The sequence below is a fragment of the Nycticebus coucang genome, chromosome 12, assembly GCF_027406575.1.
Source record: "Nycticebus coucang isolate mNycCou1 chromosome 12, mNycCou1.pri, whole genome shotgun sequence".
Classification (NCBI taxonomy): Eukaryota; Metazoa; Chordata; class Mammalia; order Primates; family Lorisidae; genus Nycticebus; species Nycticebus coucang.
In genome coordinates, this window is record NC_069791.1 from 34,967,021 (window position 1) to 34,990,066 (window position 23,046).

Sequence of the window (23,046 nt, forward strand, 5' to 3'; positions counted from 1 at the left end):
ATTGAGGTAGTTCACTCACCCATTTTCCTTCAGAATTGAGCAATCTTCCTTACTGCCCCTATTGTGAATCCTTTACTTTTTACTGTAGCACCCACAAAAATATACCTATTTGCTTACCTGCTTCCGTACCTCTGCAGTTTGGAGCTCCATAAAAGTTCTTTGAATGAACGAGTGAATAAGAAGTTTCAGAGGCACGATGGAAAGGATTCTTAGAGAATGCTGTAGTGTTAAAGCTCATTAAGAGGAAGATACCTAGAGCAATATGATGAGAGGGGAGGAAGGCTAGTTTATGAAAGGAGCCTTGTCTTAGTACTGTGATTAAGGATGAGAGTGAGTCATGGTGGAATTAACTGGCTTTAAGTTTCTGACTAGAATTCTGGTATAAGGTTATTGTGTTGCTGTGGAAGTACAGGTATTATCTGAGGTCAAATGAAGTTTGCTGGATATCATCCATCTTGCAAGTATTAGCACATACAATACCAACTTTTAATTTATTTTTTATTGTTATGGGTACCTAAGAGTTTTATATCTTTATAGGGTACACATAACATTTTGATACTAGCATACACTGTGAATTAATCAAATCAGGGTAATTGGTTATCCATCACCTCAGACATTTATCATTTCTTTGTGTTAGAAACATTCCAGTTCCACTCCTTTAGTTATTTTATAGTATATCCTAACTTACTGTTGATTATAGTTACTTTGTTGTGCTATCACATACTGTTCATTCTATCCAGCTATATTTTTTACATCTATTAACCATCCTCACTTTATTCCCTATTTCCCTTCCCAGCCTCTGGTAACCATTATTCTACTGTCTCCATGAGATCAATTGTTTTTAATATTTAACTCCCACATATAAGTGAAAACATCCAAAATTTATCTTTCTGTGCTTGGTTTATTTCACTTAACACAATGTTCTCTAGTCCATCCATGTTGTTGCAAATGGCAAGATTTCATTCTTTTTTGTAGCAATATAATAGTTCATTGTGTATATGTACCACAATTTCTTTATGTATTCATCCATTGAGAGTCAAGGTTGATTTCAAATCCTGGCTATTACGAATAGTGCTATAATAAACATAGGAGTGTAGATACCTTTTTGATATATTGAATTCCTCTCTTTTGGAGATATACCCAACAGTGGAATTGCTGGTTCATATGGTAGTTCTGTTTTTAATTTTTTTTTTTTTTTTTTTGTAGAGACAGAGTCTCATCCTATGGCCCTCGGTAGAGTGCCGTGGCCTCACACAGCTCACAGCAACCTCCAACTCCTGGGCTTAGGTGATTCTCTTGCCTCAGCCTCCCGAGTAGCTGGGACTACAGGTGCCCACCACAACGCCTGGCTATTTTTTGGTTGCAGTTTGGCCGGGGCTGGGTTTGAACCTGCCACCCTCGGTATATGGGGCCGGTGCCCTACCGACTGAGCCACAGGCACCGCCCCTGTTTTTAATTTTTTAAGAAACCTCCATACGGGTGGTGCCTGTGGCTCAGTGAGTAGGGCGCCGGCCCCATATACCGAGGGTGATGGGTTCAAACCCAGCCCCGGCTGAACTGCAACCAAAAAATAGCCGGGCGTTGTGGTGGGCGTCTGTAGTCCCAGCTGCTCGGGAGGCTGAGGCAGGAGAATCGCGAAAGCCCAAGAGTTAGAGGTTGCTGTGAGTCCTGTGACATCTTGGCACTCTACCGAGGGTGGTAAAGTGAGACTCTGTCTCTACAAAAAAAAAAAAAGAAACCTCCATACTGTTCTCCACAGTGACTATACTAATTTACATTCCCACCAACAGCGTATGAGGGATGTCCTCTCTCCACAACCTCTCCAACATTCATTTTTGCCTATCTTTTTGATAATAACCATCTGCACTATGGTGAGATGATATCTCATTATAGTTTTGATTTGCATTTCTCTGATGACTAATGGTGAGCATTTTTTCATATACCTATTGCCCATTTGTCTGTCTTCTTTTGAGAAATGTGTATTCAGATCCTTTGCCTGATTTTTAATTGTATTATTTTATTTTTTCCTATTGAGTTACAGCTCCTTCTAGAGTCAGTTATTAATCTCTTGTCAGATGGGTAGTTTATAAATATTTTCACCCATTCTGTTTGCTTCAGCCCAGAATCATTCTCTTTATGTTTCAGTTCTCACTTCAGATATGTGCTACCTTAATTCAAGGGCCCCAAACTGACACTTGCTATATAGCATGAAACTAGACTCAAAAGCAGTATTTTAAAAATGAATTAAAATGAGAGCACATCTCCACAGAATTTCCTTGCTGTGCAGAAGCTTGTTAGCTCAGTGTGATCCCATTTGTCTAATTTTACTTGGCTTGCCTGTGCTTCATGGTGTTACTCAGAAGTTATTGCCCAGGCCAATGTCCTGAAGCATTTCCCTGATGTTTCCTTTTAGCAGTTTCATAGTTTCAGGTCTTATATTTAAGTCTTTAATCCATTTTGATTTAATTTTTACATATGATGAGAGATAAGATCTAGGTTCATTCTTTGTATATGAATATCCAGTTTCCCAACACCATTTACTCATTATCCTTTCCTCCCTGTATGTTCTTGGCACCTTTGTCAAAGGTCAGATCACTGTAGATGTGTGGATTTATTTCCGGGTTCTCCATTCTGTTCCTTTGTTCTATTTGTCTGTTTTTTTATGCTAGTATCATGCTATTTTGGTTACTGTAGTCCTGTAGTGTACTTTGAAGTCAGGTAATCTAATTCATTCAGTTTTGTTCTTTTTGTGCATGATGGCTTTGGCTAGTCTGGGTCTTTTGTAGTTCCATACGAATTTTAGGATAATTTTTTTCTATTTCTGTAAAGAATGTCATTGGTATTTTGATGATGATTGTGTTGAATCTGGAGATTGCTTTGTGTAGACATTTTAGCGATACTGATTCTTCCGTTGGTCAGCGTGGAATATCTGTTTGTGTCCTCCTCAGTTTCTTTCATCATTGTTTTATAGTTTTCCTTTTAGAGATCTTTCACTTCTTTGGTTAAGTTTATTCCCAGGTATTTTATTTTCAGTTTTTTATAACAACACTGCATTTATCTAATGATTTACAGTATACAAAGTTCTTTTACTTCCTTTATTTCATTTGACCCTTGGAACAGTTATCTCCTGAAGCTTCAGTTTGCGTAGATCTTAGTATTGTTTGCAAGATGTGCTGTATGACTGATAGTAGTTAAGTATCTATTGTTATTGGTATATTAGGAATTTGCGGCTGATAAGAACTAAATGACTTGCTCCAGGTCACAAAGGTTAAGTTAGTGGCAGACCTAGCTACAATGTATAGATTTTATGTCCCCCTCCTATTGTTGTAACTAGAGTGTAATGAAATAATGCCTTCTATAGCACACAATGTGGAGCATTGTAATTTCCTGGCGTGACTTACCCAAAAGCAGCCTGTGGAATTACTCTGTTAGAGAGCTGTTTATCAAACTTAAGCAAAATATGCCCAATGGCTAAAACCAAAATGCAAATATAGATACTGTTTTTTATAGCTTTCATTGTTTACTAGTGTCTATATTTTACATCTGAACAGGCTCGCTCCTACCCTTATGAAATTCTGTGGAGATGTGCTCTCATTTTAATTAATTTTTAAAATACTGCTTTTGAGTCTAGTTTTATGCTATAGCAAGTATCAGTTTGGGGCCCTTGAATTAAGGTAGCACATATCTGAAAGGAGAACTGAAACATAAAGAGAATGACTCTGGGCTGAAGCAAAAACAGTGATAGCCACACCCACCATTTTTATGGTTTTTGTAGAATTCTGCTGAGGAAGAATCCGAAGCCGTAAAAGGTGAATTGGAGATGAAATTACTCAGTGAAACAGTTTCAACAGGTATTCTAAATTGCATTTTTATATTTGAACTTTATTGAGATTTTCTTCTTACTAAAGAAATGCAAAGGAATTGTAAAAGAAAATTCAGATATTGCAGAAATACATTTAAAGAGAAAAGTCTTCATCGTACCTTTCCTGAGATAACCAGTGTTAATAGTTGTCTTTTATTTACTGTCTCTTTCTCTCTTTTTAAGAAGACCATGGAATCATATCACACGATTTTTTTGTCAAAAATTACTTATTTCCACCTAATGTTATATACATAGAACACAATATTCTACGTAATGAATAATATTCGACACAATTCTAAGAACATTGATCACCCTGCTTTTTTAAGAAGCTGTATAATTCCATCCAATAATGGCACATTATTGATAAACAATTGATAAACAAGTTATGTCTTGATTTTTTATTATTACACACAATAATGTTGTAATGAACTTTTACAAGCACATACACACCAGTGAAAATTTCTCAACACTTGTGAGTATTCACAAGTTTTTATATTCAATCTTATTCTGGCAAATAACAATTGATATAGTTTAGAAATGTGAAAGTGATAGGGTGGTCTATTTGTCAGTCTTTTACTTTGAGATTTATGAGGTAGGACTATTAAGTTTGTGAACTCATCCTAGAAAAAGTGCTACGTAGCTCATTGCTGAATAGCACTTTGAAGTGCTCCCCTTGGGAAGCGATGCACTGAGTCCAGTGCCTAGTCCACCCAGCAAGGAAATTTTTCCAGGATTAGTTTACGAATTTAATTATCAGACTTTATACGACAGCTCCGATGGCCATTCCAAAAAAGAGCTCCAAACTCACTTGGAAGGTGTGGACCAGGTACTGGCATCGGTACTTAGTCTCTCAAGGGAGCACTTCAAAGCAGTGATATGGAGTGATGAGGTATGCAGCACTTTTCCTAGGATGTGTTCAGGAACTTAATTGTCCAACATTGTATATACATCTTCTCCATTAACTTTATCATTGTGCTTCTTCCAGTAACTTGTAAGGAATTTATTTACCATATATTTCTTAGCATATTTTCATAACATGCCTCATGTCTACTTCTTCACTTTTTCTTTTTTTTTTCTACCTGGTGGCCCCCCCCCCCAAATAATACATAATTATTTAAATTTGGAAATTTTTTTTTTGTTTCTTTTTAGGTAAATGATTAACTAAATATATTTAAAATTAAAGATAACAATTTATTGAATGTACACGGGGGAAAGAAAGGCAATTTCTTAACTGGAATTTGTCTGGTTATTTAATTTTCAGGGCTTGATCTCCATGGGTTGAATTCGGTATTATCCCAGTGTGCTTGCTTCTGTGGGGGAGGAAAGTTGTAATGATAAATAGTAATACTGACAGTTGTTGAGTTTTTACTGTGTCTGGCACCACTTCTAAGATTTTTACATGTGTTCACTTACTCCTCTCCAAAATTCTGTAAAGTAGCTACCACTATTAGATCTATTCTGTAGAGGAGACTGAGAATAGAAAAATTAATTAGCACCCCTTGCCCAAGATCACCCAGCTAATAAAGAGTAAAACCTGTAAGTGGTCTGACCTACCTTGTTATCCACCATGAGAATTGTCCCTGTGATATGGGACTTCAGATATTCCTTCTGATTGTACATTGAAAATTATGGAATCATAGAGTTTCCTAACAGTGGAGATTATCCAATCCAATTTCTTCAGTTTTAAGCCTTCCCTCCCATTTTTATTGGTTTTTTTTGTTTGTTTGTTTGTTTGTTTGTGATTTTTGGCCGGGGCTGGGTTTGAACCCGCCACCTCCAGCATATGGGACCGGCGCCCTACTCCTTGAGCCACAGGAGTCGCCCAAATAAATAATTCTTTTTTGTTTTTTTTTTTTTTTTGGTTTTTGGCCAGGGCTAGGTTTGAACCCGCCACCTCCAGCATATGGGACCGGCGCCCTACTCCTTGAGCCACAGGTGCCGCCCCTCCCATTTTTATATGAGCTGAACCTACTTTTATTGAAAAAAAATTAGCTTTAATTTAATATATGGGCCAAAATTTATTTTTTCACCATACAACTTTTTCTAGATTTTAAGTCTCATAAGGTCCAATTTTAAGAAATTAGTCAATTATCAAATTTGGGGTTAAACCATGATTTTTATCATTTATAAAATATGTTTTTGTTTTCCTTTTAATAGTAACCCATGCTTATTGTATGCAAGTTTCTAAAATGTTAGTATATGAAACAAAAATGAAACCCTCCCCTATACTCCACCTGTTTACACATCCCTATTCCCACTTCCAAGATTAGCTCTGTGAGTAGTTCTGAGTTAACCAATTTTTGAAAAGCTTTAATAGCTAGTTAAATAAAAACTTCCTTACCAGTATTGGAATTTTTTGATTTTCCTCATAAGAAAATACAAAGATGTTGTGATCTATTTAGAAACTGTCTAATCTGATTATTTTTAGCACACTTGTTGCAGATTGAGGATGCTGTTGAAAGGCCATATGTATTTGAAGATGATGAGGTGGATTTATACCAATTCACAACCCTGGGTGGAATATATCACTTGGATATTTTGGAGCTTCCTCCACAGTGTAAACCAGCAAAGGGCTGGATGATTGTGGAAGTAGGTTGATTCTTGAATCAAAACTTATGAGTAAAATAGTTACACTTTTACTTTATTTCGAATTATCTAACCCCTAATGAGCTTTAACCCTATTAAATGAGCACAAAGGGAAAAAATGTAATTTTACATAGTCTTAAATGTATGAGGATTGGAAATTCAAATCAGATACTAAAGGAAAAGAATCTAAAATAATATGAATTTTAAAATTGGAATTCATATATATTAATTGTAAACCTATATCAATTTGGCTTTAAAAATGATAGTCTAGTTAGTTCTCTCTCTCTCTCTCTTCTCCCCTCCCACATAGCATGGACACAGATTAAAAGGTACTTCTCACCCACAATCCCATCCATTAAGGACCTTGGTACATTCTTTATATTAGAGAAGTATTTATCAACTTACTTTTTCTTTTTCTTTTTTTGCAGTTTTTGGCCGGGGCTGGGTTTGAATCCGCCACCTCCTGCATATGGGGCTGGTGCCCTATTCTGTTGAGCCACAGGCGCCACCCTCAACTTTCTTTTTCTTGTTATTGCCCCCAAAGATCCTTGGTAGACATTTTTTTTCTAGTTGTCCTTCCCAGTAAAATTTTAACATCCTTTTTGTCCATAAGTAGGTCCCAGCCTGACTTGGCTATTTAAAGATTTATTGTACTTGAATTTTATCAGAATGTCCCAAGAGCACTCTATGTTCTTCATTTGAACCCAAGGAATCCTCCTTCAAACTTACTTTTTCTCTCCTACAGCAAAGAGACCTTCCTCCTTTTTTCAAGGCTTTGCTCAAAAACCTCCCACCTCTAGAATTTTGCCCAATCTGATTTTTCCTCTATTTTCTGACATTTTTAATCTTCTCCCTTCCCTAGATTCTTTCTTCTCTGCTGCCTTCAAATAATGTACAGATCTCCCTTATCCCAGAAAAATTTGCTGCCTGCTTAGTTCACTTTCCTCATTCATGTCCGGACTTCTCCGAAGGTTGTTATGCTTCTTCTCTCTTCACCTACATGTCTTTACCAAGGTTCTAGAGCATGTGGTTTGGGGTTCCATCAATCTGTTTTTGAGTCTGGTGCCTCCTCAAAGTCATTTTTGAATCTTTGGCAAATTACTCTTATTTTCAAATTACTCTTTGTTAAATACAGGCCTTTAGGATTGCTTGGAGGAATAAAATGATGAATAAGCCCAGCAGAGAACCAGCCCATAGGAAGTTCTATAATTACATTCAAATTTAGTGTTTTTTTTCTCCTCAGTCATTTATCTTTTTAAATTTTATTCTGATATTGTTAGTTAACCAATAGATAAATGAGACCAAACTGCAGTGTTTATTAAAAAATCTATATAGTTTATCAATAATGTTTACATTTTTAACTATTACCAGTCAACTTTTAACTTTGTGTTGTTTTGGTCATTTTTAAAAGATACTCAAAGAAGGATTACAGAAATACACATATCCTCCAGAAACCACAGAAGACTTGGAGGTGGAGAACGCTTTCCCACCTGTAGAGGTCACGCTTCAGGTTCATGACAATGTAATCTTTTTTGAGGACCCTATGGTTGTAAGATGGAATGCTGAAGGTACAGCAGTGCCTTAACCAGTAGTTATAATTATATAATAAGAAAGGCATAATAATAAAGTCTTCAAATAAATACAGAAAATGCAATATATAAACTGAGTATATGATCTTACATATTTCTATGCTTTTGCTACAGTCTTGTTCTGTTTGCTCATGGTGGGAATAAATAGGGGTTGGAGTTTTAAAATTTGTTGAGTTTTGTAATATAGATTTTTTTTTTTTTTTTGTAGAGACAGAGTCTCACTCTATGGCCCTTGGTAGAGTGCCGTGGCCTCACACAGCTCACAGCAACCTCCAACTCCTGGGCTTAGGCGATTCTCCTGCCTCAGCCTCCCGAGTAGCTGGGACTACAGGCGCCTGCCACAACGCCCAGCTATTTTTTGGTTGCAGTTCAGCCGGGGGCCGGGTTTGAACCCACCACCCTCAGTATATGGGGCCAGCGCCTTACCAGCTGAGCCATAGGCACCGCCCTGTAATATAGATTTCTAAAGTGTTTATATCTGCCATAGTCTCTGAACAATTACTTATGGTTATATTATTATATTTCAAAAATATGAAGGGAATGGAAATATCAAGGTAGTTTAGCAAATAAAATACAAACAAATGAAAAACCCATCATCTCGTGAAATAATCAAATACTTCAGATTTGGGTGATTAATATTTGATCATTTTAATGTTAATTATTTATAAATTGCAAACAAGTATTGGGGATGAGATCTAGGCAAAATGGGAAACGTAAAAGAGGAAAACTAGCCACTATATGCCTTTTTAAAGTTTAATTCTTGAACCATAGGAAATTATTGCTTTTTCAAAATGTAAGTTAGAAGTACCACCAACGAAGATATAAGCTGATGATTTATTAATAAGTAATATTTCCCTTGGGGTAGGTTTGCTGAATTTTGAAAGGTCTTACTCTTGTTAGTTAATGCATGCAGTTTTAGGGATCCTTGATGAAAGCTGTATAGTTTTTAAATGCAACAAATGTGATGAAACAAGAAAAGCTGTACAGCTTTGCTTTTAAGGTTGTTTTATATTTAAGTATTTGTGAAGAGATTTATATATTAGAAATATATTAATGGTTGCTGGGAGCTGGAGGTGGGAACGGGAAATATTTTTAAAAGGATATAAGGAATCTTACTGGGGGGATAAAAATGTTCTAAAACTAGATTGTGGTAATTGTACAACTGGGTAAATTTATAAAAAATAATTTAATTGGATACTTAAAACAGGTGAGAGTTTTCTTTATAAGATTAGAGTAAAAGGCGAAAAGTTTACGCGATTTGAAGAGAAACCAGAGTATCACTAATGAATATAGATGCAAAAATATTCAACAAGATCCTAACAAACAGAATCCAGCAACATATCAAACAAATTATACATCACGACCAAGTCGGTTTTATCCCAGGTGTCTCAAGGCTGGTTTAATACGTAAATCTATAAGTATAATTCAGCACATAAACAAATTAAAAAACAAAGACCATGTGATTCTCTCAATTGATGCAGAAAAAGCTTTTGATAATATCCAGCATCCCTTCATGATCAGAAAACTTAAGAAAATTGGTATAGAAGGGACATTTCTTAAACTGATAGAGGCCATCTACAGCAAACCCATAGCCAATATCGTATTGAATGGAGTTAAATTGAAATCATTTCCACTCAGATCAGGAACCAGACAAGGCTGCCCATTGTCTCCACTGCTCTTTAACATTGTAATGGAAGTTTTAGCCATCTCAATTAGGGAGGAAAAGGCAATCAAGGGTATACCAAAGAAGATGAAATATTTGGGAGTTTATCTAACAAAGGACGTGAAAGATCTCTATAAAGAGAACTATGAAACTCTAAGAAAAGAAATAGCTGAAAATGTTAACAAATGGAAAAACATACCATGCTCATAGCTGGGAAGAATCAACATTGTTAAAATGTCCGTACTACCCAAAGCAATATACAATTTTAATGCAATTCCTATTAAAGCTCCACTGTCATACTTTAAAGATCTTGAAAAAATAATACTTCATTTTATATGGAATCAGAAAAAAACCTCGAATAGCCAAGACATTACTCAGAAATAAAAACAAAGCAGGAGGAATCACGCTACCGGAACTGAGACTGTACTATAAATCGATCGTGATCAAAACAGCATGGTACTGGCACAAAAACAGAGAAGTAGATGTCTTGAACAGAATAGAGAACCAAGAGATGAATCCAGCTACTTACCATTATTTGATCTTTGACAAGCCAATTAAAAACATTCAGTGGGGAAAAGATTCCCTATTTAACAAATGGTGCTGGGTGAACTGGCTGGCAACCTGTAGAAGACTGAAACTGGACCCACCTTTCACCATTAACTAAGATAGACTCTCACTGGATCAAAGATTTAAACTTAAGACATGAAACTATAAAAATACTAGAGGAAAGTGCAGGGAAAACCCTTGAAGAAATTGGGCTGGGCGAGTATTTTATGAGGAGGACCCCCGGGCAATTGAAGCAGCTTCAAAAATACACCACTGGGACCTGATCAAACTAAAAAGCTTCTGCACAGCCAAGAACATAGTAAAGCAAGCAGACAGCCCTCAGAATGGGAGAAGATATTTGCAGGTTATGTCTCCGACAAAGGTTTAATAACCAGAATCCACAGAGAACTCAAACGTATAAGCAAGAAAAGAACAAGTGATCCCATCACAGGCTGGGCAAGGGAGTTGAAGAGAAACTTCTCTGAAGAAGACAGGCACATGGCCTACAGACATGAAAAAATGCTCATCATCTTTAATCATCAGAGAAATGCAAATCAAAACTACTTTGAGATACCATTTAACTCCAGGAAGATTAGCCCATATCACAAAATCCCAAGACCAGAGATGTTGGTGTGGATGTGGAGAAAAGGGAACACTTCTACTCTGCTGGTGGGAATGTAAATTAATACATTCCTTTTGGAAAGATGTCTGGAGAACACTTAGAGATCTAAAAATAGATCTGCCATTCAATCCTATAATTCCTCTACTAGGTATATACCCAGAAGACCAAAAATCACATTATAACAAAGATACTTGTACCAGAATGTTTATTGCAGCCCAATTCATAATTGCTAAGTCATGGAAAAAGCCCAGGTGCCCATCGATCCACGAATGGATTAATAAATTGTGGTGTATGTACACCATGGAATATTAAGCAGCCTTAAAGAAAGATGGAGACTTTACCTCTTTCATGTTTACATGGATGGAGCTGGAACATATTCTTCTTAGTAAAGTATCTCAAGAATGGATGAAAAAGTATCCAGTGTACTCAGCCGTACTATGAAACTAATTTATGGCTTCCATATGAAAGCTATAACCCAGTTATAACCTAAGAATATGGGGAAGGTGGGGAGGGAGAGGGGAGGATGGGCGGAGTGAGGGTGATTGGTGGGATTACACCTGCCGTGCATCTTACAAGGGTACATGTGAAACTTAGTAAATGTAGAATATAATTGTCTTAACACAATAACTAAGAAAATGCCAGGAAGGTCATGTTAACCAGTGTGATGAAAATGTGTCAAACTGTTTATAAAACCAGTGTATGGTGCCCCGTGATCGCATTCATGCACACAGCTATGATTTAATATTAATAATAAAAAAAAAACATTAGAGTAGTCTAGGAAGAAAGATTTGCATGTGCAAAGGTCTGGGGATATATGATGTTGTTGGGGAAGGGAAAAAAAAGCAGAGCTGAAAACAGGTGTGACAAGCAGCAAGGGATGGAGCCACAGAAGTGAGATGAAGTTTCCTTCTGAGGGTCTTCCCTACTGTGCAGAATTTGTACTTGATCTTGTAAGCTGGGGAACTCTCCCAGCAAAGTTGGCCTTTTGTTGAGATTCTACTCCAAATGTAAAAGATCAGTTTATCCACATAGCAATTATTTGGGTGTTTCATTCATTTTATTTTTTATGGAAACAAATGAAACTAATGTCACTTTCTTCATTTATTATAAAGGTCAACATTGGAGAACTGATGGCATCAGCAATGTATCTTACCAACAAGAAGAAAGACTAATAACATTCAGCCTAGAAACATTTGGCCCTGTTACCTTGATTCAGGATACTCATATTAACATGCCATACCAGTCTTGGGAACTAAGACCCCTTGATGTCAATAAAGTGCTTTTGACTGTTACCACAGCATTTACTGAGATTCAAATACAAATCAAGGTGAGTTGGGGCGGCGCCTGTGGCTCAAAGGGATAGGGCGCCAGTCCCATATGCTGGAGGTGGTGGGTTCAAACCCAGCCTCAGCCAAAAAAAAACACACACACACAAAAAAAAAAATCAAGGTGAGTTACCAGCACCTCTTTGGATATAATAGAGTATGTCAAAGCAGTCAATCACTGCTGATGTATGTGGAGGGAGCCAAAAATATATGCACATTTTAAGAAAGGAAAAACTGTATTAAAATGGTAATACTCAAGTCATGTTTGACTTCTGCAATTATGAGACATACGAGATAACAAACATCATCAGTATATATTGAGTATTAGCATTTCAATATAGTTTTTCCTTTCTTAAAATGTGTATATATTTTTTGGCACCCTCTGTATATTGAAATATCTTTTATAAATACATTTAAAATGTACCTTGAGTTGTAATTTTTAAATGTTAATTGAATAATTAAGTAGGCAATAACATGTAAACATCGAGGCTGAAACCCTGAAGTTACTAGGGATAGATCAACTAAGGAACCAACAAGCATGGTTGCAGTGGGAATGTCAGAGTTTGTGACCCATGCTATAAGAGGCTCCCTGATCCTTATCATCCAGCCACTTGAAATCCCCTTTGAGGCTGGTTTCTCTCGAATGAGGCTCTGTTTCTCCTTTGTCAGAAATTACATAGCCTGAAATGTATAGGTTACTGGTTGCCTGGGCCTGGGAGTAGGACTGGGAATTAACTGTAAATGGGTATAAGGGACCTTATTGGGAGGAATGAATATGTTCTAAAACTGATTGATACATGCACTACTCAAGAAAGTTACATAAAATCATTTGATTGTACACTCGAAATGGGTGTCTTTTATGATACGTAAAATAAATGTTAACATTTTTTTTAAAAGAGCCTGAAATATCTTATGAATGCAGCAGGAAGACTAGAATATTGTTAAGCTTTGCAAGGAGATGGGGAGCTCAGGATCATCAGTCTACAAGAGCCCATAAGATGCTTCTGTTCTATCCTTACATTAGTTTCCCTCTACAAGATGTAAGGTCAGGAGGTCAGGAGGTTAAGTGACCTTTCTTTTTTTTTTTTTTTTTTGTAGAGACAGAGTCTCACTGTACCGCCCTCGGGTAGAGTGCCGTGGCGTCACAGGGCTCACAGCAACCTCCAACTCTTGGGCTTACGCAATTCTCTTGCCTCCGCCTGCCAAGCAGCTGGGACTACAGGCGCCTGCCACAACGCCCGGCTATTTTTTTTGTTGTTGCAGTTTGGCCGGGGCCGGGTTTGAACCCGTCACCCTCGGCATATGGGGCCGGCGCCCTGCTCACTGAGCCACAGACGCCGCCCTTAAGTGACCTTTCTAACACAGCGTAAGGGGTGATAGTTCCAGAGCCTCTTGTCAGGCTTCCTCCTTACCACCCCAGCAGCCCGGAAGACTCCAGTGCAAAGACTCTTCCTCCAACTTCATGAAAAGATTAACAACACCTTCACAATGTTCATTTAGTAATGTGAAGATTGAAACAGCAAAGATCACTCATTGTGCATTTTCAGATCAGATTTCAAAGGTACATCTATGCTATCTAATAAGGTAGCTACTAACCACGTGTGGTTATCGACCTTTTGAAATATGACTAGTCCAAATTAATATGTTGTGTAAATGTAGAATACACATCAGATTTAGAATACTTAGCATTGAGAAAAAGAATGTGGACTATCTCAATATTAACTTTATATTGATTATATATTGAAATATTTTTTATATATTGGGTTGAATAAAATATATTAACATTGAAAAAAAATGGTGAGATTCTACTCAGCAAATTCAGATGGTAGATGTGAATTCCATGCCTTCAAATTGCCACTTTGGGAAACTTTGAAACTGGAAAATACTTTTGCATCACTAAGTTTGATTTTTACATATGTGAAAAATCAGGAATGATATGTGAAATTAGTCGTGATTTTTGTCAAATAGCTGTTTTAATTCAATGTGAACCTATATAGACTCTTAGATCATAACTTATAAGATCAGAAGAGACTGGGGAGATCTTTAGCCAGCACATTCCCTTGATTGTTCAGATGAAGCCCAAAAGAATAAACCGATCACAGTAACATGGGGATGTGTGCTGGGGTTTCCAGATCAGCCCTAACACAAACCTGCCCTACATTCTGTTTTTTTATTATTGTTGGGGACTCATCAAGGGTACAGAGAACCAGGTTACATTGATTCCATTTGTCAGGTAAAGTCCCTCTTATGATTGGGTCCCACCCCAAAAGGTGTGTCACACACGTGACCCCCCCACCTCCCCTTCCCATCCTCCTTCCCTCTCTCCCTTCCCCCACCCCCACCTCACCTGCATTTTTTTTAATATAATGATAAATTATTTAAAAACAATACAAAGTTGGCGGCGCCTGTGGCTCAGTGAGTAGGGCGCTGGCCCCATATGCCGAGGGTGGCGGGTTCAAACCCAGCCCCGGCCAAACTGCAACAAAAAAATAGCCGGGCGTTGTGGTGGGCGCCTGTAGTCCCAGCTGCTCGGGAGGCTGAGGCAAGAGAATCGCTTAAGCCCAAGAGCTGGAGGTTGCTGTGAGCCATGTGACGCCACGGCACTCTACCGAGGACAGTAAAGTGAAACTCTGTCTCTACAAAAAAAAAAAAAAAAAAAACAATACAATACAATACAAAGTTGGCGGTACCTGTAGCTCAGTGGGTAGGGCGCCGGCCACATACACCAAGGCTGGTAGGTTCAAACCCGGCCTGGGCCAGCTAAACAATAATGATGACACCTGCAACCAAAAAAATAGCTGGGCATTGTGGCGGGTGCCTATAGTCCCAGCTACTCAGGAGGCTGAGGCAAGGGAATCGCTTAAGCCCAAGAGTTGGAGGTTGCTGTGAGCTGAGATATCACAGCACTCTACTGAGGGTGACATAGTGAGACTCTGTCTTAAAATAAAATTAAAACAATACAAAGAATCCAGAGGCTAGACCTGAAATGATCTTGAAGTAATAATTTCAACTTGTATAAAAGCTTCTTTTCTCTTATTTAAACTAGGAAAATCTCTGCATGTTATCGTCAATCAAACTACAAGACAAAAAAGAAAATTTCCCTATTTTGGAAGGAAAATGGATGACTTCTTTTTGTTTCATTAATGCTTTGAAAGAAGCTGGCTTGAACATCTTCCCTAGCGTACACTCTCATTTTTATGTTATTGCAAACAATAAGGCAAGAAGGAATCTTTGCAAATTTAATGTAATAAGACATTTAGAATGTTAGCAAGTGTTAAATGTTGTGTAATATGAGTTTTGTGTTCACCTATACAAGATTATATAGTTAGAAAAGAAGGAAAGGATAAGTGAAAAGACCAGAAATCCAGGGTTCTCTCAAGTTTCATAAAGTAAACCTGTATATGATCTTCCTTTGACAAATGGAGCATACCACTGCTGGCCAGCTTATTGCAAAGTTGTCTAAGTGACTTCTCATATATTTTGTTTCTTTTTCCATGACTGGATACATGTAACATCTCTTAAAAGGATGAATAATTCTATGCTTTCCTAAACATAATAAATTAAGCAAAATTAAACATATACAAGGACCACCAATGTACAAGACCCACCTCGTTTGTTTTCTTAGCAGAGCCTCCATGTCCGTATAGTGGTTCATGTTACTCATTAGGTTTTAGGACCAATACCATGCTGTTCTTTTTGCTTAAGATTGCTTTGCTGTTGGGGCTCTTCTCTGGTTCCAAATGAAACATAGAATTATTCTTCCTAGATCTGTGAAATATGTTCATTTTTGATAGGGATTGCATTGAATCTGTGAATCACTTTGGGTAGTATGGCAACATTTTAACAGTGTTCTTCTACCAAACCGAAAGCATGATCTGTTTTTCCATTAGTTTGCACCATCTGTGATTTCTTTCCTCAACGTTCTGTAGTTCTCTTTGTAGAGGTGCGGCACCATCTTGGTTAAGTATATTTCTAAGTACTTTATTTTCCTTGTAGCTATTAGGTATGGATTAGGCACTCAATGCTATTGGGTCTTTGGTTTGACTCTCAGCTTGACTCTTATTAGTGTATAATAATGCTGATTTATGTACATTGATTTTGAAACCTGAAACTTGGCTGAGTTTATCAGTTGTCGGAGTCTCTTGAATCACATATCATCAGTAAAAAGCAAAAGATTGGCCTCCTCTTTCCCAATTTGGAGATTTTCTGTGTCCTTTACTTGCCTGACATCTCTGGCAGGACTTCTGGCACTGTAGTGAATAGAAGTACGGACAGTGGGCACCCTTGCTTTGTTCTAGTTCTTAGGGGAGATGCTTTCAGCTTTTCTTCATTCACCATGATGCTCAGGCTGTGGGTTTGTCATATATGGCTTTTCTAATTTTGAGAATGGTTCCTCCTGTGCCTCGTTTGTTGAGGATTTTTATCATGAACAGTTGCTGGACAAGTACTTTTTCTGCATCTACTGAGATGATAATATGGTCTTTGTTTTCATATCTGTTTGTGTGGTGTATCACATTTATTGGGGGGGTTGTTTGTTTTGGGTTTTTTTTTTTTTTTTTTTTTTTTGAGACAGAGCCTCAAGCTATGGCCCTGGGTTGAGTATCGTGGTGTCACAGCTCATAGCAACCTCCAACTCCTGGGCTTAGGCGATTGTCTTGCCTCAGCCTCCCAAGTAGCCGGGACTGTAGGCACCTGCCACAATGCCCGGCTATTTTTTTGTTGCAGTTCGGCCGGGGCCGGGTTTGAACCCACCACCCTTGGTTATGTGGCCAGCACCCTACTCACTGAGCCACAGGCGCTGCCCACACATTTCTTGGTTTATGTATGTTGAATCGTCCTTGCATCCCTTGGATGAAGCCCACATGGTCTTGGTGGATTATTTTTTGATAAGCTATTGAATTCAGTTTGCTAGTATTTTATTGAGGATTTTTGTGTCTATGTTCACAGGGGATGTTGGTTTATAGTTTTTTTTATTATGTCCTTTCCTGGATTTGGTATTGAGAAAATACTGAGTTGGGGAGGATTTCTTCCTTCTCAATGTCATGGACTAATTTCTGCAGTGTGGGTAGCAGCTCTTTGTAGGTGTGGTGGAATTTGGCTGTAAGTCCATCTGGTTCTGGGATTTTTTGTTGTTGTTGAAAGATGTTTTTATGACTTCTTCCTTCTCACTGCTCATTTTGATCTATTCAGGAGTTCTCTTTCTTCCTGATTGAGTCTTTGGAGGTTGTGTCCAGGAATGTGTCCATTTTCTAGTTTTCTAGTTTATGTGATAGAGATTTTCACATAAAAAAATGTGAAAATTTTTTTCACTATTTTCACATGGCTCAGTAGTCATGTAAGGTTTTAGTTAAATAAGATCCCTCCAGGTTAAACTGTGAGCTTATCGAGGACAGGGGCCATTCTCATTCTTTTAGAACCTCACATATTCCTAGAATATGGTAGATTTTTAGTAAACATTTGTGAAAACACCAAGTGCCTTCTAATCATGAAAGGTATGTTTGTAGGCAGAAGAGTTCTGTACTCAAGAACGTGTTTATGAACGTACCAGAAAATGACAATGTAGGTATATTCATATAACGTTTGAAAATAATCCTGTAACTAGGGTTATGTATATATACACACATATGAAAAAAAAACCCTTGATTTTAGTAACTCAAATCACCTGTTACTCTGCAGTGTTGAATGTAGTATCCTCTTCATGTTTTCAGAATATTCAAGGAAACTTTTTTTTTCTGAATGAAGAATATGCTGGACACTGTTGTAGAGGATTAGGATGTGTCAGTGAATAAAACAGGTCCCTGCCCTTGTGTAGTTTACATCATAGTAGAAGAGGGAAAAATAACGGATCTAGTGCACTAAAAAGGTGAAAGTGCTGTGGCAGTAAGAAGCGGTAGATCAGGAGTCGTGGGTGGAGGCAGTGTACAGTATTAAATAGGTGTCAGGGGCACAGTGAGATTGGAGCAAAACTTGAAGGTAGGAAATAAGCCAAGTGTGCATCTCAGGAAGCCGCTTCCAGGTAGAGAGAACAGCTACAGCAAGAGCCCTGAGGGGGCGGCCAGTGTGATGTGAGGACTAGAGGAACAGCAAGGAGGCCTGGATCTGAGAGAGCAGAGGGGAGGAAAATGAGAGAAGGCAGAGAGGCCCCGGGTGTGCACAGGGTCGTGGGTGAAGGTGTCAGATCAGGGAGGGCTGTGGAGGTCTTCAGTAACTTCGGTTCTGCTCTTAGAGGAAGCAAAAGCCTTGCCCAGCTTTGGGAGAGGAGCCATGTACTCTGGCTTACAATTTTAAGTGGATCCTTCTGTGTTGAGAATAGACTGAAAGAGGCCAAGGATGGAAGGGAGACTTGTTGAGAGGCTCTAAAACTAGTTTTGTTTTTATATTAACAGATTCCTTTGGTAGAAGTGAAAGCTTATCGACAAATGGCCCTACTAAGTTCCGCTTTTGCATTTGGTTGGAGCAAGTGGAACTTAGAATGTAATTCTTCAAGAGTTGTATTTAAGGTATAGTACTATGTAAAAACCCATAAATCTACTTCGTCCTCCAAAAGAAGATAAAGTACTGGCTTTTAAAAAGGTAAAAACAGGCCCAGCATGGGGGCTTACACTGTAATCCTAGCCCTCTGGGAGGCTGAGGTGGATGGATCACCTGAGCTCAGGGAGACCCCCATCTCTACAAAAAATAGAAGAAAAAAATAGCTGGGCATTGTGTCCCGGCTCAAGTCCCGGCTACTTGTGAGGCAGAAGCAGCAGGATTGCTCAAGCCCAACAGCGTGAGGTTGCTGTGAGCCATGACCCCACGGCACTCTACCAGGGTGACAGGTAAAAACAAAAAACATTAAAAATGGAGTTTTAAAACTTCAAAAATTGTTTGTCAAAAATATAAAATGCCTTTGTTGTCCATTATGGTATCAAGTGTTCTTGACTTCAGGCCAGAGTCCTCATACCGCTTATGTAGACTCAGGAACAAAGGGAAGCCTTTAACATGAAACCTGTCTATGATTCACAAACTCTCTCCTGAGAGGGTTAGACATCCAATTTAACTTTCTGACAGTTATTCTTAGCTGGTAGAGAAAATTTCAAATTCTAAACGCTAACTGGTGAATGTTTTAGCATAAACAAGCCACTATCTTTATTGTTCTTGTTTATCATGGTTCCCTCACTCAAATGTAAGCTGCTTGAGGGTAGGGTTTTGTTGTTACAGTGTTATTTACTTATATTACTTTTTTTCCTATGTTTTATTTTGCTTTTATATTTCTAGCACCTAGAACATGATAGGCATTCAATAAATATTTGTTGCATGAATTAATACATGTGGTCCATAAGCACCAAGTTGTGAACAGTTTCATGGTTTTAAAAAATTAAATAATGGGACATTAAGAATATTTTTTATTTTTCTTTATTTATTTATTGAGACAGAGTCTCACTTTGTCACCCTCAGGAGAGTGCTATGGCATAAAAGCTCACAGCAACCTCCAGCTCTTAGGCTAGGCGATTCTCTTGCCTCAGCCTCTCAAGTAGCTGGGACTACGGGCGCCCACCACAATGCCCGGCTATTTTTTTGTTGCAGTTTTGGCCAGGGCCGGGTTCAAACCCACCACCTTCAGTAAATGGGGCTGGTGCCTTACTCACGGAGCCACAGGCGCCGCTCTAAATATTTCTTTTAACTTCAGCAATTTTGAAGACTGAATTGAGCCCTTCAGCTAATACTCTGTTACCAAATACTTAACAGAAGAGGAACTAGTAATGGATTTTTTTTTAGTTTCCCTTTTTCTTTTAAGGTGAAGGAACATCTTACTGAAGAATGTCCTGAGAATCCTAATTGGGACCTTTTAATGTTTTGTGGCGACAGAGCACAAATGCTTAAGATCAATGAAGAGAGTGAGGTGTTCTCTGAAGCACTTAAAGAAGAAACGGAGTTTCACTCTACTTTGTATCACATGGTCAAGGATTTTGCTTCTAAGGAAGCAATGGAGAAAATCAGGAGTTCCAACTGTCAGTTTCTTGCCTGTGTGTGTCAAATGCTCCTTTCTACAAGACTACTCAGTTATTCCTGATCTCCACTCAGAAGTTTTCATCAGTATGAAAAATCAAGTATGTTGGAAAAAAATGCAGGTATTTCTTCAATAAAGTGTGAGTGAATATATTTCAGATAAGCTCTTAAAATTGTCTAATCAACATTTTCTATTCAAATTTTATTTTAAGCAAATTGGTTTTTTTTTTCCTTTAGGTACTTAGCCTATTGAGAATTTCAACTTTCACTGTATGAAAATTGGAATGATCTTTATTTAAGTAAACTTTGACAAAACAATATCTATTTCTTCCTCAAAAACTCTTTAAAACATTGCAGGCAGGCTTCCTCCTCACTGTATTTTAGTTGAGGAGATAATTGGAAAAAGAGGGAATGTATTAATAAAATATCTTACAGTCATTCTGAGAACCTCTGGTTTCATTCTATACTTTCCCAGCTAAAAGTTACTAATTTACAAAGTTCAGATACTGAAACTTTAAAAATCAAGATACATAGAGTAGCATGTGCTGCTGTCACACAGGGGGTGGCCTATTGTGTCGGAGTTTGGCAAACGGCCACAAGATGTGTTCTAGAGATATCCAGGAATCCTCTTCCTGTATGGGAGCAGCGTCCACCGACCTCTGGAAGAATCGGCCTGTGAGGAAGCTCATCAGAGCTGCAAGCAGGACGATGAGCGCGATGGAAAGCCAGAGTGCCTTGTTAGCCTTCCCAATGGAGGCCTTGAGGGTGGTTGTCCAGGAAGCTATGGTGTCATAACTATAAGGAAGATACAAAGACAGAATTGGGTAATTAATAACTTGTTATGAGAAACGCTCCTTTTGCAACACCACCAGTCAATAATCTGCTCTGAGTACCACCAGGACTGCCTTAAATCTGCATATTATGATTTATCATTTTGATTTTAGACAGAATCAGCCCCCCCCTTCCAAATTATTAGAATTATAGCCTGAGAAATATAGCAAGACTTCATCTTTACAAAAAAGTAAAAAAATTAGCCAGACACGGTAACAGGCACACATAGTCCCCACTCCTTGGGAAGCAAAGGTGCTAAGATTGCTTGAGCCCAGGAGTTGAAGGCTTCAGAGAGCCATGATGGTGCCACTGCACTTCTGCCTGGGAGACAGAGGGAGACCCTGTCTCAAAAGAAAAAAACAAACAAAAAAAATGATGTGGTATAATGAGAATCTGAAAATTATATGGTTTAGGCAATATTTAACTCCTAATATGTACATACAGGAATTTATCTCATTCTTTGATTCCTACAGTGGAAACAAAATTATTATTTACTGGATAAAGCAGGCTATATGTGTATACTTGTGTATGTGTACAGTGGTCCCCTCATTTCTCAGGGGATATGTTTCAAGACCCCCCAATGAATTCCTATATTACTTAACACTGTATATAGTATGTTTTTTCCTAGATGTACATATGATAAAATTTAATTTGTAAATTAGGCACAGTAAGAGACTAACAAGTAGTAATAAAATAGAGCAGTTATAATAATATGCTGTAATTAAAAGTTACATTAATATGATCTCTCTCTCTCCTTTGCAAAATATCTTGTGTACTTTGCTCACCTATTTTTGGATCATGAAAGTGAAACTATGGGTAAGGGGGGATTACTGTATAGAAACATGTCACATTTCTTATAATCAATATTTTTACGATACTATAAACTGTTTCTTTCAAAAACACCCACTGAAAAGGGTATTAGAGCATCATTCAAGTCTTTGAAAATAGTTAACCCTGTGCTAGACACTGTACTAAACATTTAATGATGACAACACAGTGACATGGGGACTATTATCATCGTCATCTAGTAGATGAAGTTGTTACTCAAAAAACGGTTACTGGAATGAACTTGAAGCTGTTATTCAAATGAACTTGCCCAGGTCTCATAGCTAGTTAGAGAGCTGGAATTCAAACGTCGGCTGTCTGGTTCCAGAATCAAGATTCCTAAACTCTCCTGTCTCCTTTGTAACCTAAGTTCAAGGATAACTGCTGTAGACCACACAAAGTTTGTTATTCATCTTACGTATAACAATTAGACATGTCTTTTAGGAAGGTAATTTGATTAACATTAATACTGCTTTGCCCTTTCCCAGTCCACCAGCACGGTAGCAGCTTGTCCAGTCAGACCCCTTACCCGGAAGAGACTTGCCACTTGGATGGAGCATTTCTCTTTTCAGAAAGACCTGGCTTCCTTGTCCTTTCTACTATTTCTTCTCCTGGTGGTTCTGAGTCATCTTCAGTTCTGTAAATAAATACTGTTTTTAAATATTTGAAATGTAGGATAATATGTCAGAAGTATTTATAAAATATTGCTATATTTTACAGTATAACTTAAGAGGCTCATGAATGTATGTTTTGCTTTAAGATTTGATAAATACCTGACTCTAAAAGTTAAGCCACCAAATTTACAATTTAAACCTTTTCTAGGAATTGAATTTTAAGAAATAACTTTCTCTATTTAGAAAAATAATGTTTGTGTCTTAAGTGGAGATGATATTAGCCAAAGATATTACAGAGAACATATAAAAATTATCCTCGCCTCATAATTAATCAATGTTATTACTTTCTCTGTATGTGTATATGTGCACTTAACCACACTCTAAAAAACAAATGTGGACACCCTGTTTATTCTTCTTGATATTTTTTCATTCAATGCACAGTAAACATATTTCCTTATTATTAAACATTCTTCTACCACATATGTTAAATATCCTATTTAGCAGTTGATTTTACCTTTTTCTCTAATCACTGCTAACTTGGGCTAACATTAAAATTCATCTCTTTCTCCAAAAATCTTAATAATTTATGAAAAT

At 37.7% G+C, this 23,046-nt stretch overlaps 2 protein-coding genes across 2 annotated transcripts in view; one reads left to right on the forward strand and one right to left on the reverse strand.

The window, feature by feature from the left end:
• Window positions 1–20,365, forward strand: part of DNAI7 (dynein axonemal intermediate chain 7) — a 60,945-nt gene extending 40,580 nt beyond the window's left edge. The window contains exons 10-16 of the mRNA XM_053554360.1: window positions 3,776–3,851; window positions 6,291–6,451; window positions 7,860–8,016; window positions 11,981–12,195; window positions 15,240–15,410; window positions 18,580–18,693; window positions 19,971–20,365. Coding sequence (XP_053410335.1) covers window positions 3,776–3,851; window positions 6,291–6,451; window positions 7,860–8,016; window positions 11,981–12,195; window positions 15,240–15,410; window positions 18,580–18,693; window positions 19,971–20,246 — 1,170 coding nt within the window. The 3' untranslated portion in view covers window positions 20,247–20,365. The remainder of the gene's footprint in view (window positions 1–3,775; window positions 3,852–6,290; window positions 6,452–7,859; window positions 8,017–11,980; window positions 12,196–15,239; window positions 15,411–18,579; window positions 18,694–19,970) is intronic.
• An 80-nt stretch (window positions 20,366–20,445) lies between these two features.
• Window positions 20,446–23,046, reverse strand: part of IRAG2 (inositol 1,4,5-triphosphate receptor associated 2) — a 97,833-nt gene continuing 95,232 nt past the window's right edge. Inside the window, 2 exon segments of the mRNA XM_053554358.1 lie at window positions 20,446–20,977; window positions 22,368–22,475. Coding sequence (XP_053410333.1) covers window positions 20,734–20,977; window positions 22,368–22,475 — 352 coding nt within the window. The 3' untranslated portion in view covers window positions 20,446–20,733.